Source organism: Malurus melanocephalus, unplaced genomic scaffold, assembly GCF_030028575.1.
Source record: "Malurus melanocephalus ecotype Western Australia unplaced genomic scaffold, MMel_1.1 scaffold_120, whole genome shotgun sequence".
Classification (NCBI taxonomy): domain Eukaryota; kingdom Metazoa; phylum Chordata; class Aves; order Passeriformes; family Maluridae; genus Malurus; species Malurus melanocephalus.
Window position 1 is genome coordinate 976,397 of NW_026623352.1, and position 13,069 is coordinate 989,465.

Consider the following 13,069-nt stretch of genomic DNA (forward strand, 5'->3'; position numbering starts at 1 on the left):
CAAATGTATTACATGTAATGAAAATAATCTGAAGTTTTGATTTTAGAAACCACAGACCAATACAGCACTGGGAACAATTTTAGTAAACTGCTKATTTATTCAAAACTGTGGTACATTTACTAAAGGCAAGAACGAAAATAGAGAAGTAAAAACAGGGGTTAATAACTGTGTATCTTTATGGAGAGTAGAGAAGTAGTAAAGTTTAAATATTATATATAAAACATATACATACTTAGCAATTCTGTACATAGAYATATTTAAGTTTGCTTTAAATATTTATGATCACTCACCCTATTTTGCACTTTGCAGAAATAGACCCCACACTATCAAAACCTTTAACRGCAGCTTGTTCTAAATTTGAAGAGCCATTTCACCCCTGCTAACAGGGGAAGCATCTGTGAATGCCTACTTTGGCTTCCAACTGCTTCACACTGTGCTTCAGTATCTCCAGGATCACTCCTTCCTCCATCACATTTAGCATCCCTTTATCTCCCTTTCACTCTCACTTGGATGCTAAAATCTCAAACTACAAAAACTCAAAGCTCCACAGGTGTAGACTGTAGAGTGTCTGCATTTTACAGATGGGTGGTTTTGTCCAAAGTGGCAATTCAAGCGAAGGATTTTGAAAAGAATCTGAAGTTCCAATTCCAATGCAACATTTAAATTCAGTTACAGTGATATACAGCTTATAGCTCTCCCTAGAATGGAAATACTCTTTATAAAGAATATTCTGGTGCAGAATATAAGGCAGGGTTACTCTGCTTAATAGGAAGTCAAAATGGAAAGGGGAAAAAAAAGCTGAAAACTTACATTACAGGATGCAACAACTGAAAAATGCATTCCCCCTCAGGCCCTGAGCCAGAGCGTCTTCCAAACCTGAGCCTAAGAAACTCCACCCTCTTCTACAGGATGAGTTTGGAAATTCCTGACACTTACAGGGCCTAATCACTCAGATTAACCTGGCAGGAATAAAGAAATAATCCACAAACTGTTCATATCTCATGGCCACTGAATGCCACTAACTCAGAATGGTGTTTCCAGCCCCTTCTMAAGGTGCCCTGAGCTCTGAGCAGCTCCTTGGCTGGGGAGTTACCAAACAGCCTGGGGATTTGAGAACTTTCCACAATCTAACACTAATGAGGCAACAAATGCCTCCTAATCCTAAGTATTTCATTAAAAAGTGATTTGGGAAACCTGCAAAAGTGACTCTTTACCCTTTGCTTCCCCTTATTCCCTCTCACCTCTAGGAAAAAGCAGAGTTAATTCCTGCTCCCTCACTGAGAYGCTTCCATATTTATCTACAGCAGGAAGGGTGGCACTTCCTGCACACCCTGGGATTCGAGCAAAGGTTGGATGCATGTGACCACAAGCCCTCATGCAAATCATTTCACTCTGTATCAGTCTGAGTGGGTTTTTTAAGCTATCTTGCAATTTAGCCCAGTTATTTACCTATTTCTCTATTCTACCTAGGCAGAAACACTTTGTCACAGCACTGAACCCAAATCTGCCAGTAAAAYTCTTTTGAAAATAAAACATATCATTATTATTACCCCTCAAGGCTTCAACTTTATTGTGAGTGAGCCAAAATTAGTGCCTACACAGAGTTTCAACCCAGCCAAGTGCTGTGTGTGCTCAGCCCAGCTGATCACAGCACCTCATCCACCTTGACTCCAAGCATTTTCCAGGGAAACCACAAGGATGGCCTGTGCACATGGGAGTGAGTGACACATCAGGCTTTGAAATAAGCTGCTGAAATTTGAGTGAAAGCCAAAGAGCTCCCATACATTGCAGAATCAATGACAGAACAGTTGAAGAGCCAAAGGGAACCATGTCACATATAAATTACCCTATAAACAAATACGTTATATATAGCTCCCTGTCCCCTGAGTGACAAAGGTAAGTCAGCCATGCCAAGCTAAAAGGGTTATGACAGCCARGTAAACCCATAACAACATCCTAAAGGAGCAGAGCAGGTCCAGGGAAGATCCAGAAGGACTGAGGGAAGGCTTCCATTAAGAGATTAAAGGAAAGGCAAAAATTAAGGGCACCAGGGAAAGAGACTCAGGAAGGGTCAGAGGAAGGGGTGTTGAGGCAAATCCAGAGCCCAGAGAAGGGCAGGCTAAAATTCAGAGAGCAGCTACACCTGTACCTGGGAAAGGAGGATATTCACTTTGCATTTGATCATTCCTCCTCTCTCAGCACAGTGGGATCCTGAAGGGAGAGAGAACTAAAAGGGGAGGGTTTGAGGAATGCCTCTGAAGGCAGCAAAATTCAGGTGGCTGTAGGCACAGTGCCCAGCTGAGGGTGAGGCAGAGGGCTGGTAGCCAGGCAGATGGCAGGATTGGAGAACAAATCTGCAGCGAGGAAGTGTGCTTGGTCAGGAGATTTCCTCCTGAGACTCTCCACGGAGGAAGAGTAGGAGTAAAGGAAGCAGAGGCTGCAGTGGAAATGGGGCCTCGGAGAGGAAAGCCGTGGGCAGGGGGAAAGAGGACAGACACCGTGACGCAGGAGGGCACAGAGGTGAGAGCCATGAGTGGCAGGGACAAGGCTACAAAAGAAACTGCTGTGAAAGCTGCCCAGCTAAGCAGMTCAAATGCATTATCCCCTCTTGGGAGGAAAGGGAGAGAAAACAACAAAGGTCATGCCCAGTGTATTACAAATCTGGGCACACATGGTGATCTGCACTGTCCTCACACCTGGCAAGGGGACAAGCTGCATTYGTCTGATATTACTTGAAAGTCCACCCAGATCTGAATTCCTGCCAAGASCAGGAGGTTTCCAGGGCTGAAGCTTCAATTCCAGCCCATTTTCACAAGTTGAATCAAAAAGAAACCAAAATATGGCTGCTTAGACAAAAGCACTTCCAAGTAAATACAGATTTGTGGCTTATCTGTTKAGCTAGTCAACACAAAGCTAAGCCGATAGAAACAGCTTTGAAGAAAGCAGATCTCCTTGTAACTTCCACAAGACAAATTCATTCTCACAGCCACTTTTGCTGGAGTACAAGCACCCCTGATTTCCCTCTCCCAGCATCCTTACCTCCTCCTCCAGTTTCACCACCTTGGCCTGAGCATTGTTCAGGGCCTGGTCTCGGATCTCRATGTGTCTCCGCTGGTCCTCGTTGGTGGAGCGTGCAGCAGCCAATTCTATTTCCAGTTTCTCTTTTTCCCGCTGTGTTTCCTTGTCTGTGGATAAAAAAGGGATAATTATCAACATACAGCATTTGTCTGCCCAGTTTTCAGGAGTCTTTCACTCCAGAGATGAAGGGAAGACTGCACCAGGAATTCTCACAAGGGAGAGAATGCAAATCTAGTGGTAAAAGGGAAAATAAAAGGACATGGCTTTCAAGGAAGAGAAAGACCTGTAGCCCTGAAAAACAAGTGTGGTACCTTTAAGCAACAATGTRCCACAAAGATAGTGAGAAGGAATAGAAGGTGCATCACTCAGTAGAGTTACTCAGGTAATTTGATGTGATTATGCAGATGGTTAGTGAAACTTGGCACCTCTTCACCTCCGAGCTTGCAGCAGGGGAAAACAAACTGAGTAATTTTAATATCTCAGGCTGGGGAGAGAGATGGCAGACTTGTGTGCCTGAAAAACTTGTGTCCCTTTTTTCCACACTGACCCCCTAAACTGGAAGGCTGCTCTGCCCCTTTTCAGAGGAACTCCCAGCAGTACCTTGGAGGAGGTAGAGGAGTCAGAAAACAAGTGAGCAACAAGAACTCGGCAGTCTTCCTCTACCACCCTTAATAAGGACCCCCTGACAAGAAGTGGGGCGCATACATCTGTTCTGGCATGGCTCAGAGCAGAGCTGCCACCCCAAACACAGCAGTTCATCCTTGCTGCTCTCCAGGAAGAGCTGCAGAAGCAATGCTCAGTGTTGCAGGAGCAGGGCACTGCCTTCACAAAAAAACCAGATAGGATAAAAATAATTGGAGACTGGAGAAATTATCACACARGGGTGTAAGGCAAAGCCACAACACAGAGCTGATGTCCTCTGCACATGGTGCCATTCCCAGATCTAGCCAACCAGCTCCAAAGATAACATTAACCCACCTGCTGGATACAYCACCACAGAATACTCCCCGGAGTGATCTGCACCCAGCACTGATGACACCAGAGAAACTGCATTCCAGAAACCAATATCCCACGACAAAGGAATGAGGACAAGGAGTGGAAGGCTTGAAAAACAGGAACTAGGTGCTGGGTGTTAGGACAGACTGCATATGGAGTACACAGGCCCGTTTGTGCAAGCATGTGCATAACTATATTTACAGGGCCACAATTACTCCCTTTCTTCTGCCAGCAAAAAGCCAGGAGCAAAGCTTTAGCAACACAGAGCAGCTAAAGATTCCCTTCTGCCAGGGAATCAACGCAGCCCACACACAGGTTGCAAAACAAACCTGTCCACCAGCAGCACCCAGAGCTCTGCAGAGCAAACCCTGAGTGCAGCTCAGAGCCAGCTTGGGACATAAGACACAAGGATAAATGTCATCACCTGCTTATTTTTTTYCCCCCATCTTTTCCCAGCATTTCTCCTCCACCCAGGAATGAATTGCTGACAGTGTGAGCAGACTGAACTGTACTGAGGCTGAGCTGCAATGAGACAGGGTGGCATTATGCCAGCAGGTATCAGTCAGTGCCACCAGGCTGTTTGTTAGTCTGGAAATGCTTGCAGAGAGGCTTTTGGAGGTTTTGTTGCAGACTTTTCTCCAAATAAGAACTGCTTCACTTGACAAGAGCCTGCAGCACCCCTAGAAATGCTGGGACCAATGCAATGTAGCACTGTGGCTTCCATGCTCATCCAAAAAGAGAGGACCCACAGCTCTGACCTTCCCACCCTTCTGGGTGCACCTGTGAACCTCAATGTCCACCCAACAGAAGGAGAGACTAAACTCCCAAACTTTCCACAAGCACCAGGAGTTTGGAATTCCTTCCCTGATAGCCATTTGCCTGCAACTCAAACCACAAGGAATAAACTAAAGATGACACAGGAGAAGGACACCAGCATTTGTCAGAGTACCTGTGGTGTCTATTACACCAGAGAAAAACTCTGTTTTGCAATTTTATTGCACTACCTTTTTATACAACAATTGGAGAAAAGTGAGCATTGTCAGAAGGGTGGAGCACACTGTGGGATGAGAGAAAAGTTGGCCCAGTGCCGTCGGCCTCAAGACATTTCAGAACAAAGGAAAAGCAGCATTTCACACCCTGCATTTCATTTTGGTTTGCCTTGTGATAAATCCACTGCTGTGGACAGAATTCCTGACCCTCACCCAGCCCAGCAGACTGCAGGAGTGTTCATCCTCTTTATTTTTGCTGAACAGGATGGGGCAGTGGCAAATTAAAGAGGAAGGAGATAGGAGAGCTACCAGGCTCCTCTCCCACTGGCCCTAACTCATGCCTGGACTCCTGTCAGCCAGGGTACMTTTAATCTCAAAACTTTCAAGGAATGAAATAGGTGGGTAAAATATCATGTAAATTATGGAGTAAACACTAATTTTATAGTTTAACTGCAAATTACCTTTGCTTCAAAATCTGTAATAAATCCCACCAGATGGACCTTGCATACTGACAGAAAAGGAAATCTTGAATCCCTCCTCCTTTCTCCACTGCCAGTTTTGGACTGCCACTGCCCTGATTTCTGTCCTGATAATTAACCTGCTGCATTATCCTCCTTCCCAGGGTGACTGGAGCTTTCCACTGACCCATGCTGGCTGTGTAACTCACTTTGTGCAAAGAGCTGAGAGATGGTTTTCCGATTGTCTTCAGACCCCTCAAACTCCTTCTCCGCCAGCTGCTTGTTGGCTGTCTCCATGCGTTCTGCAAAAATTTTCAATAAAAGCAAAATAAATAATTAAAAACTTTCAGGCATRAAGTTACATTTGCTCAGGGCATTCCTGATGCTGGGAGAATGGATCTCCTAATTCYACAGCCTATCAGAAGTTGGCCCTCACTTTTGAAATGTTTCTAATTATGCCCTTAAAGATATACTTTCAATGAGACAAAACAGGTTAAAGTTCCAAAAAAAAATTTTAAATATTCATAACACAGAATTTTATTTGTTCAATTTATACCTTTCTTTTTCMACACAAATTTCAGCACACAATTAAAAGACTGTCTTATAATTCTCCATTAAATCTTAACAGAAGATTAAATCACTGTTGTCCAATTACCTGACTTGAGGGAATAGTGCAAAACCCTAAAAACTGCTTCATGCYGCTAGAAATTTGAATCAGTCTGTAAAAATTAGAATAAAATGTTTATACCATGTTTTATTATGAATATGATTATTTTGTGCAGGCCTTTGTGTACTGTACTGGGAAATGTACGGCTTTACTCTTGCAAAATAATTTCTGGGAGTCTTTGTAAGAGATGTGACAGTGAGAGACRACAAAATGCAGGACACCAGGAGGCTTTCTTAAAAAAAATTAAACTTACAGTTTAAAAAATTGTTTGTGCACCCTCAAATATCTCAAATTGCAGATGTTTTTCACTTTTCAAGCTAATGCTTAAACTGTTACCCCTGGTAACACTCTGCTGCCAGCCGTGGTGCTGCCTCAACCCCTCTTAGCAAGAACCAGACACTAATAACATCTCACTCTGGAAAAGGAAGGGAGATCCAAAAAACCAGATGCCTACATTGATAAGGAATGACAAGACCTGCAGGAAGAACAGACACTCTGCAGTTTGTATGTCAGTGCAAAAGGGTCACTGGACAGGAAATAAAGTGAACGTGCCTGGTGTGGGATTAGGCAGTCAGCAAAACCTCTTTCCATTTGTGTAAACTGAACAAATTGTACAAATTGTCTCTAGGATGTAAGACATGAGAGAATTCCAGGCTTGCATCTGGTTTATGGTATTTGGCTTATCACATGTTTCTTGTCAATGAGAAACAGGCTGGAAATGAAAGACTACAGCCCWCTCCTAAACCTGTCTTTTCCATTCTCCCAGCAAGTGTTTCAAATCTCTGACTACTGAATTCATCTGAGTATCCCATCATATTCCACTCGTGTCACACATTGAATTGTACAGCAAAACTCTGTCCTGCCATGTAGGCACAACAATAAATAAACCCAGCACTGAAGAACAGAAGTTTTACTTCATGTACCTCTCAGATCCCTGTTGAAATCATGAAGCCTTCGAATTTCTCCTTCCAGTTTGTTTCTCATGGCCTTCTCCAGGGCATCCCGCTTAGAGGATGATTTCTCCAGGTTTTTGTACGCCTCTGAAACTTGTTGAATTTCTGTTTCCAGCTGTAGCAAAGTGAAAACAGGCACATTTCAATCAGTCTGAGACAGGAGATTACATTCTCTCAAGTGTTCTTTATTGAGGAAAACCTACACTTAAACACTAAGAAAGTCTCAGGTCTGTGATGAAGCTCTCTATAGAAAGAATATCAGTGACTGAATAATTTTGCAATAAAATATACATTATCCTTTCTTTTAGCCTCCAGTGTAAAGCTTCTGTAATCATCCAGAGCAGGAGATTCACTCCTAACTCTCCTTATTAGGCATGGTTTGCTATGGAAGTGAGGATCCACACAACAACAAACCCCAGTGTCTACAGCAAATGATCAACAGGGAGGTGGAGGGAAGTGCATTTGTATCCTTCTGTCATTATCAGGAGGCAGTCAAAAATTTCTGTAAAGTGTTTCCTGGCCAGAAGCCCTCCAAAAAAATACAACAAAATGAACATACATCCCTGGTAAGAGGTGACATAGAGAATGAGTGTGGAAAGCCACACTGGTCACCTGAACTCAGACGTGTTTTAAGCAGCCACACATCTTTCTGGCCTCAGACACTGGTCAGTGCAAAGAGCACRGCAAGGCCCACAAAGCCCTAAATTGCCAAGCAGCATCAGCCTTTCCACAGCCTCAAGGCAGAAGCAAAGCTGACCTGCTGCACAGCTTTAAACCAYTGGTCATCAGGAAGTTATTTCTGTGAGGCAGCATGAAAATAYCTYCACACATGTACATTAACGATGGCTMTCACTGGGRTATTTTCCTTTAMATGTTTTAGCATCATTTACTCTGCTTGTTCCACAAAGCCAAAGGTGGCAAATAGCTGGGTCCAAATCAAGACATTAAGTTTTCATGGAAATTTTGTGGTGTTTAGAGAGGGACAAAAGGAGTGTTAGTCCCAGCCCTGCAGTCCAAATGTCTTTAGTGTAGCCATAGCAGCACTCCTTGCCTCACACACTGTACTGCCAACCATTTCTGTAGCAATGTCCCCTGTGCCTCCTTCAGTGACTGTGGTCTTGTGCCATCCCATCAAGCCCTTCCTGCAGCCTCCAAAGTCTTTTAGGGAAAATGAAACYTGCTGCTACCCTGGGCAAGCTTAACTTAACGAAGCAAGCCAAGCAGTCAGCCTCTTGAGCAGCTGAGGAGGATGTGCTTTTGAGCATGGTCAATGAACTGTTAGCAGAAAATTGAAGGCTYTGATTGCATCTTCTGCCAAAGTTAAACTGATGCCCAAAGAGACAGGACACAGACCAATCAATCTGCATATGAAAGACTCTAAAGTACATAATCAATCCCTGCAGCAAGGAATCAACAGTTGCAGATTAAATGATTTAATTATGGACTGGACCAGAGACAAGAGAGTGCCTGAATTCCAAAAGCACCCACCTTCTGCAGCCGGGCCACTTTCTCATAGCACCCATCCAGCTCCTGTCGCAGGGAGCGGTTCTCCTCCGACAGGATTTCCACCATTTGCTGGGCCCTGGAGACGATGGCAAAAGGATCTACTTGCATCTGCTGGTAGGGGGAAGGGATCTGCTGGGCCCGGGGCATCACGGAGTAGGAGTCGCTTTGCTGCTGCTGCGGGCCTAGGAAGGGCTGGCATAGTCGGTACAGATCTCCCTGATGGACTGGGTTGGACAAGAAAGGCTGCTGGGTCCGCGGCACAATGCCAGGATCTGCCTGGCTGGGAGTCAGGGGCTGCTGGTGCTGGGAAGGGGACAGCCTGGAGGGTGGTGGAGACTGGAGCAAAGTCAAAGATCCCAGGGATGTCARGGAAGAAGTTGGGCTGTGGTGGTGAGGTGGTCTTTGTTGTAAYTGCAGCTGCACATCTGGGTTCTGCCTGGAAAACAGAGAGCAGAGGCTCCATCAGCCACACAGAGGAGGGTGCACAAACCCAGGGACAAGGTGTGTAGYTCCTGGGCACAAGTCTGCCCACACAAAAGACTCATGAGAGGCTTTCTTCAATTTTAAGTCTATTTTTAAAAAGTATTTCAAAATCAAATCTTTAGCAGAAAATACATTCTAAAGGCACAAAGGTGTTTCTTCTTGAAACTGTTTTTTACAGAAACACTRAGAGAAAGTGTATCAATAACTACCAGTCAAAATTATTTTCATAATTTTTCTACACACTTTGTGGATAAAATTGCTCAACCAAGGACTGCTAGGAACAGACTCTTGTTCTGGCCTTAAATCTGTCATCRAGAAAACAATGAATTTTCTTTTGTAAGCCAGGATAGAAAGTTAAATGCATTGGCTTTTAGTATTCCAGCATTGGCTGTTAGTATTCCAACACCACTGCTCTGAGCTTTCTGAAATATTAACCAACAAGCTGCAGCCTGGTTAAACAAGACAATTAAAGGATCTGAAAACCAAMCTAAGAATCAGAAGCAGCATTTTCATTCCAACCTGCCCTGTCCTATGCAGGTGTAGGTGTATTCACTGCTCTTACCAATAACCTCTGCAGGCTCTCAGAGACACATCTAACAGTCTACAACAAGCCTGMGTCCATCACAGAACTAGCTCCAAGTTATACCTTCTCCGGTTTCCCAGGCTCTGGAGATCCCCAGCTCAACTCCTGCTGCATTAGCCAAGTAAGAAATCTCACTGAGAAGACTGCATGGATTTATCATGCTAGGATGACCTCAGGAGACAGGATTTGCTTTTTCCTCCAAAGACATTCAACYTTTCACTTCTCTGGATGTTCTTTATCCCAACAGCTGAAGTCCCTCCCTCTCCACRCTGCAGCCAGTCTCCTCCTGAGCAYRGAGCTCAGCCCAGAGCAGACCCAGTTGGGCAGCTCAGCGTGTCCTGAAACACTCCTGCTGCTCTGACAAAATTTCCCACCCTTTGGGATGCAGTTCAACCCTGCAGCTGGAAAAGCACACGCTGTTGTTCCACCTGGCCAGAGCTGCTACAGAACACCCCTCTGGCTGCCTGTGCTCCCAGGAGGGACCCTGGCCTGGTGCCCTGCAGAGGATGGACAAGGCAGCTCACAGCATTCCCACCGCAGGAGCCTTGGAGGAACTGCCAACAGCCAGAGGAAGCTGAGCTGGGAACTAAAGGGTTACAYACCAAGTACAAACACTCAATACCATCCTTCCTGCTCCCTGCAGAATGGAGGAATCTCTCCTCATACCCCTCACTCACATCTGGGCATTACTCACATGTGGCAGCAGCGCAGGGGAGTTCAGAGGTTCTCAGCCCAGCACAGGGTTCACTATTTCAGCATGGTGCCCYTCATCTCTCACTGCCCTGCTTCCCAGCAGAGAAAAAGCATGGAAACCTCCAAGCTCCCGCTCAAATTCCTTAATGGGGAAACAAATCTAGCCTTTGTTAACTAAGAAAAAACAAAGAATCACTGCTCTAGCTACTGTTTCTCGCCTTCTCACATTCGGGTGACTGCGGTCCCTGCCAGCAGCATCATTTCAGGAGCTGTATTTCCCCARAAATGATCATTTGTGGCATGAGGATTTCAGGGGTCATGTAGAAGAGAGAGATGTGCAATTAATTTCCTCAGGAATGTTCGGTTTAGAAGCAGCAATTTGGCTCTTCCTCTCCCAGGGGGGCAGCTCTACTTATTGTTGCATTGATTTCATTAACTTTATTTGCCAGTTCTCATAATGAAGAATGAGGCAAAAACCATCACAGGCCGTGCTCAAGGTCACCTGGTTTGTCTCAGGTGGTCTCCAGCTCCTTTCTCAACTCACCCAGTTGTGTGCAGAGTTAAAGCTTTGCATCCTCACACACCACTCATCTCCCCGAGTTCATTCTTTACCTTTCAGCACAGCTCTGCTTTGATGCTATAATCAATTAGGGAATAACCTTGCCATGACATTTAATCTGTGATGGCCTACAGAGTCAGATCAAAAGGAATACATTGCCAGTCTGCCTCATGAATGCAAAAAAACAGTTTTCAACCAACAAAATATTCTTTTCCAGCCTGAAAACAACCTGGAGCAGTTACTCAGAAAGATTGGTCTCAGTGAGTTAATCTTTTAAGCCTAATGAGGACCATTTCGATGCCAATGTTAACAATTTGAACTATTTGACTAAAAACATCTTGTTATTCTGTCAACAGAGACCCAATGGCAGAACCCTGCCATCCTGAGCACCAATGAAAAGAACAAAATGATGGCCAAAGAAACATAACATTTAAATTCTGAAGAGACAGTAGAACTGCCATGCCTTGTAATGATCTTAAAAAAAAAAAACAACCCAAAAAAAACTATTGTAAAGAACAACTCTAGGAAATCATGGCTGAGTATTTCTAAACAGGATACATTTCCAAGAATTAAAGCATCTTGGCACTCACATCCAAAGCCTCTCATAATCTTGAAATGATACCAGAATCTTGTGGACTCAAGCTAAAGCATGAGAGCTTGGAGCCTCTGCTTCTGTGGCATTACCAAGAGCATTAGAGCTTCCAAAATGTCATAAATGCATTTATATTCCCAGCAGAACTAGGCAGCACAGCTTGGTTAATAAATCCTACTTAAAAAAAATAAAATTAAAATTCTAGTAACCTCACAGTGACATTAAACCTTTTAAGATCTTGCATGCAAACTTCTACATACACATTCAAAGAACTTTTTAACATCCCCACTRTTTAGAGTTTTGTCTTATAAAATACATACATTTTGTGGGCACAAAATAACTGGCTCTGGRATTTCTTCATATTAACATGGAAATTGCAGAATTTATTTCTCTGGTAAAGCAATTTTGGGCTGAGAGAGTCAAAAAGGTAAATTAACACAATTTGTATTTTTCAAGATTTTTAAGCTAGACTGAAAAATTTTAAGGTAAAAATTACTATTGGTGTCACCTAACAGTATTGCTAATTAAATRCTGGTAGAAAATTCTCTCCACGAGAAAATGAATCCTCAAGTAACCCCGCAATAGTAATCAAAACTTTATCTGAACCAACCACTTCAGAAAAAATGCAGACTCTCAAAACACAYGGAAAACAAAATTACACAATCTCTTTCCATTCACCTCAGTGTCACAGAGACGTGAATAAACCAAATGCAAGGAAAAAAAACAACCCTCAAATTACCCCCACAAGTGTTTGGGTTGGAAAGCATAACTTTAAGGAGCACTTCTCTGTGCACCAGGCAGGAATCTCTGCTCCCCTGACAGCCCCTGGCATGGATCAGAGGAGGCTCCACACAGGCCAAGTTCAAACCTGGATTTATGGCTCTGCAGATCCAGGGGTCACCTCGGCTTTTAAGTCAGGAAGATAGAGACAGAGAGAGGGCAGCTCTGCAGGCACAGCACCATCAGGGGTGCTCAGGCTGTGCCAGGACACAGGGTCACACACCAGCTCTGTGGGCAGAGCAACACAGCGGGGAGGGCACAAGAATGAAGGGATCAGGAAAGGTCTCTGGCTCATTCAGATTTTTTTTTTAATGCTTCCCCAGCTTCTCCTGCCTGTTCCACGTTCGAGAAGCTCCCAGTTGCCCTCTCTTCCCCAGCCGTCCTGCACAAACCAGGAAGCGCTGACTGCGGGAGGGAGCAGGCTCCACTCCATTACACAGCCCAAATCAAACCCAGGCATTTTTGTTCTGCTGCCCAGTCATACCTGATTAGCCCCCACTTTGATGCTGCTCAGGGGAACGAAGTGCACAGAGTGATTTACTAATTATGGGACAAATTCTACAGACCTCCCTCTCAGAAACTTTCTGTGAAGTCAATGGGATTAATCACCACAGCAGGAGCTCAGTCGCTTGGGCTCCAGACAGAGGAGGGTGCTTGAATCAGAGAGACAAGGAGCTTCCTCTGCCCCCAAAAGTGCACCAGACTGGGGCTTCCTCTGCCCCCAAAACTGCA

At 44.5% G+C, this 13,069-nt stretch overlaps 1 protein-coding gene across 4 annotated transcripts in view; it reads right to left on the bottom strand.

Annotated features, from left to right (window-relative positions):
* Positions 1 to 13,069, bottom strand: part of AMOT (angiomotin) — a 59,972-nt gene that overhangs the window by 16,971 nt on the left and 29,932 nt on the right. For all 4 annotated transcript variants that reach the window (XM_057370126.1, XM_057370123.1, XM_057370124.1 and 1 more), the window contains 4 exons: positions 8,630 to 9,083; positions 7,112 to 7,256; positions 5,731 to 5,823; positions 3,040 to 3,185 (listed from right to left, as the gene is read on the bottom strand). In XM_057370126.1, the coding sequence (XP_057226109.1) occupies positions 3,040 to 3,185; positions 5,731 to 5,823; positions 7,112 to 7,256; positions 8,630 to 9,083 (838 nt within the window). The remainder of the gene's footprint in view (positions 1 to 3,039; positions 3,186 to 5,730; positions 5,824 to 7,111; positions 7,257 to 8,629; positions 9,084 to 13,069) is intronic.